Source organism: Pyrgilauda ruficollis, unplaced genomic scaffold, assembly GCF_017590135.1.
Source record: "Pyrgilauda ruficollis isolate IOZ18807 unplaced genomic scaffold, ASM1759013v1 scaffold1696, whole genome shotgun sequence".
NCBI lineage: Eukaryota > Metazoa > Chordata > Aves > Passeriformes > Passeridae > Pyrgilauda > Pyrgilauda ruficollis.
Window position 1 is genome coordinate 1 of NW_024515831.1, and position 4435 is coordinate 4435.

The following is a 4435-nucleotide window of genomic DNA, read 5'->3' on the forward strand; positions in this document are numbered from 1 at the left end:
CATGCTCGCAGTACTCGGCGCAGACGCAGAGACGGATGTCTGGGTACGGAAAGAACCAGTACAAACCAGTTAGAACCAGTATGGACCAGTATGGAACAGTATAGACCAGTATGCGTCACTATAGCCCAGTCTAACCCAGTATAGCCCAGTCTAACCCAGTACAGCCCAGCGCGCTCGTGCTCGCAGTACTCGGCGCGGACGCGCAGACGGATGTCTGGGTATGGAAAGAACCAGTATGGACCAGTTAGAACCAGTACGGACCAGTTAGAACCAGTACGGACCAGTTAGAACCAGTACGGACCAGTTTGGAACAGTATGGAACAGTATGAGTCACTATGGACCAGTATGACCCAGTATGACCCAGTCTAGCCCAGTCTAACCCAGCGCACTCGTGCTCGCAGTACTCGGCGCGCACCCGCAGGCGGATGTCTGAAACCAGTACAGACCAGTTAGAACCAGTATGGACCAGTATGAGTCACTATGGAACACTATGGACCAGTATAGCCCAGTCTAACCCAGTCTAACCCAGTATGACCCAGCACGCTCGTGCTCGCAGTACTCGGCACGGACGCGCAGGCGGATGTCTGGAACCAGTATGGACCATCCGGCCCTGCTCGTAGTCGTCCTGGTCCACGCTGACCAGCAGCCGCACGTCCTCCCTGCCCACGGCGCGCCGCAGCCCCTCGGTCAGGAAGACCCCCTTGAGGGCCTCGAGCAGCGCCCCGCTCAGGTAATCCCCCCAGAAGGCCTCCAGGTAGGAGAGCTCCGAGAACTTGATGTCGCACAGGATGGAGCCCAGGTCCCGCGATTTCAGCACGCCGCTGGCCTGCCCGAAGACGTCCAGCGCGCGGCCCGGGCCCCGCGGGCGGCTGGAGGCCACGCCGCGGCGCAGGGCGCGCTCGTGCTCGCAGTACTCGGCGCGGACGCGGAGACGGATGTCTGGAACCAGTACAGACCAGTTAGAACCAGTATGCGTCACTATGGACCACTCTAACCCAGTATAACCCAGTATAGCCCTGTATAACCCAGTACAGCCCAGCGCGCTCGTGCTCGCAGTACTCGGCGCGGACGCGGAGACGGATGTCTGGAACCAGTACAGACCAGTTAGAACCAGTATGCGTCACTATGGACCACTCTAACCCAGTATAACCCAGTATAGCCCTGTATAACCCAGTACAGCCCAGCGCGCTCGTGCTCGCAGTACTCGGCGCGGACGCGGAGACGGATGTCTGGAACCAGTACAGACCAGTTAGAACCAGTATGCGTCACTATGGACCACTCTAACCCAGTATAACCCAGTATAGCCCTGTATAACCCAGTACAGCCCAGCGCGCTCGTGCTCGCAGTACTCGGCGCGGACGCGGAGACGGATGTCTGGGTACGGAAAAAACCAGTATGGACCAGTTAGAACCAGTATGGACCAGTATGGACCAGTATGGAACAGTATAGACCAGTACAATCCCATAGAACCCAGTCTAACCCAGTCTAACCCAGCGCACTCGTGCTCGCAGTACTCGGCGCGGACGTGGAGACGGATGTCTGGAACCGGAAAGAACCAGTATGGACCAGTACAAACCAGTTAGAACCAGTATGGACCAGTACAAACCAGTTAGAACCAGTATGGACCAGTACAAACCAGTTAGAACCAGTATGGAACAGTATGAGTCACTATGGACCAGTATGACCCAGTATGACCCAGTACAACCCAGTCTAGCCCAGTCTAACCCAGCGCGCTCGTGCTCGCAGTGCTCGGCGCGGACCCGCAGGCGGATGTCTGGATACAGAAAAAACCAGGATGGACCAGTTAGAACCAGTACAAACCAGTTAGAACCAGTATGGACCAGTTAGAACCAGTATAAACCAGTATGGACCAGTATAGACCAGTACGGGTCACTGTGGACCAGTCTAACCCAGTCTAACCCAGTATAGCCCAGCACACTCGTGCTCGCAGTACTCGGCGCGCACCCGCAGCCGGATGTCTGGAACCAGTACAGACCAGTTAGAACCAGTACGGACCAGTATGGACCAGTTAGAACCAGTATGGACCAGTTAGAACCAGTATGGACCAGTATGGACCAGTTACAGACAGTACGGGTCACTATGGACCAGTATAACCCAGTATGACCCAGCGCCGTCGTGCTCGCAGTGCTCAGCTCAGACACAAAGACAGATGTCTGTAAACCAGTATAAACCAGTACAGACCAGTTAGAACCAGTATGGGTCAGTATAGACCAGTTATCACCAGTACAAACCAGTCAGAACCAGTACAACCCACTCAGGGCCGGCTCAAGGCCACGCCCACTCGTGCTAGGAAATGCAGTCAATATGTGAAAACCAGTATAAACCAGTAAAACCCAGTATAAACTGGTATAAACCAGTACAAACCAGTAACCCTGCACTGGCCGCACGCACTCGGCATTCCCAATGCTCCCAGTACAAACCAGTACAAACCAGTACAAACCAGTACAAACCAGTACAAACCAGTTTGCCCAGTGACTCACAGCCCTGGGATCCCTCCGTGGGTCCAGTTCTCCCAGTTCTCCCAGTTCTCCCAGTTCTCCCAGTCCCAGCACTGGACTGGGCGTCCCAGTGACCTCACATGGAATTCCCAGTTCTCCCAGTTTGTCCAGTCCCAGTTTCTGGGACATTCCCAGTTTGTCCCTCCCAGTCCCAGACTGGTTTGTGTCCCAGTACTCCCAGTCTGGCACTGGGACATTCCCAGTTTGTGTCCCAGTGCTCCCAGTCCTGTACTGGGACATTCCCAGTTTGTCCCAGTGCTCCCAGTCCCAGACTGGGACATTCCCAGTGCTCCCAGTCTGGCACTGGGACATTCCCAGTTTGTGTCCCAGTGCTCCCAGTCCCGTACTGGGACATTCCCAGTCTGTCCCTCCCAGTCCCGCACTGGGACATTCCCAGTTTGTCCCTCCCAGTCCCGCACTGGGACATTCCCAGTTTGTCCCTCCCAGTCCCAGACTGGTTTCTGTCCCAGTGCTCCCAGTCTGTCGCTCCCAGTGCCGTACTGGTGCCATCCCAGTCTGTCCCAGTTTGCCCCAGTTTGTTGCTCCCAATCCATCCCAGTCTGTCCCAGTCTATCCCTCCCAGTGATCCCAGTCCCCCCCAGTTTGATCCCAGTTTGTCCCAGTCCGTCCCAGTCCCCCCCAGTCTGTCCCAGTTTGTTATTCCCAGTCCCCCCCAGTCTGTCCCCCGGCGCCGGCAGCTGCGGGAATTCCGGGAATTCCGGGAATTTCGGGAGCTTCGGGAGTTTCGGGAATTTCGGGAATTCCGGGAGGTCCGGCTGCGCTTCCGCTTCCCGGAGCTGGAGCCTGGGGGGACACAGAGTGACCATGAGTGACCAGTGACCACTGAGTGACCGTGAGTGACAGTGAGTGACCAGAGTGACCACTGAGTGACCACAGTGACCAGAGTGAGCAATGAGTGACCAGTGAGTGACCCTGACTGACCAGTGAGTGACCATGAGTGACCAATGAGTGACCGTGAGTGACCACAGTGACCATGGAGTGATCATAGAATGACCACAGAGTGACCAGAGTGACCACTGAGTGACCAATGGGGGACACCCTGAGTGACCAGGGCAGTGACCCCAAGGGTGACCCCAGAGTGACCCCAAAGTGACCCCAGGTGACCCAGAGTGACCCCAAAGTGACCCCAGTGACCCCAGAGTGACCCCAGTGACCCCCAGCCCCCTAAAATGACCTAAAATGACCAAAAGTGACCCCAAAGTGACCAAAAGGTGACCCCAGAGTGACCCAAAGTGACCCCAAGGTGACCCCCAGCCCCCCTAAAATGACCCCAGTGACCCCAAAGTGACCAAAAGTGACCCCAGAGTGACCTCAGGTGACCCCAGAGTGACCCCCAGCCCCCTAAAATGACCTAAAATGACCCCAGTGACCCCAAGTGACCCTAACTGACCCCAGAGTGACCCAAGGTGACCCCAAAGTGTCCCCAGGTGTCCCGCGTCACCAGCCGCAGCAGCTGCCTCAGCTGCCCCAAATCCCCCTCGTGGCACAGCCCCCTCCTCTCCAGCTCCAGCAGCAGCTCCAGCCCGTCGCGGGGGTCCCTGCGCGCCCCCCGGCCCCGCGGGGCCGCCCCGCTGCTGTCCCCGTCCTTGTCACTGTCCCCTCCCCGCAGCGCCTCGTCCAGCAGGAAGGACAGCACGGTGACGTCGCTGGGGGTCAGCTGCGCGGCCACCACCTCGAAGAGGCGGTGCAGGGACAGCATGCCGTAGAAATCCAGGCACTCGTCCTCCTCCTGCCACATGCGGGTGTCGCCGCCGTGCTGGTGGCCGCTGTCGCCTCCCCCCGGCCGCTGCGGGGAGTGCAGCTGGGACAGCGCCCGCAGGGACTCCACGGTGAGGGGTGGGCAGCGAGCAGGGGGGTGGTGGCACCTGGGGGGGGGACAAGGGTCAGGGGACACG

At 58.2% G+C, this 4435-nt stretch overlaps 1 protein-coding gene across 1 annotated transcript; it reads right to left on the bottom strand.

The window, feature by feature from the left end:
* Window positions 1-155: 155 nt before the first annotated feature.
* LOC121351518 lies at window positions 156-4421 on the bottom strand (the record flags this gene model as incomplete). Its single annotated transcript, XM_041463690.1, has 9 exons — window positions 3942-4421; window positions 1911-1979; window positions 1703-1774; window positions 1481-1539; window positions 1323-1374; window positions 1171-1229; window positions 592-1084; window positions 298-429; window positions 156-214 (listed from the first exon to the last, which is right to left on the bottom strand). Coding segments are annotated over exons 1-9 (1332 nt in total), but the record flags the coding sequence as incomplete, so codon positions are not given.
* Window positions 4422-4435: the final 14 nt, after the last annotated feature.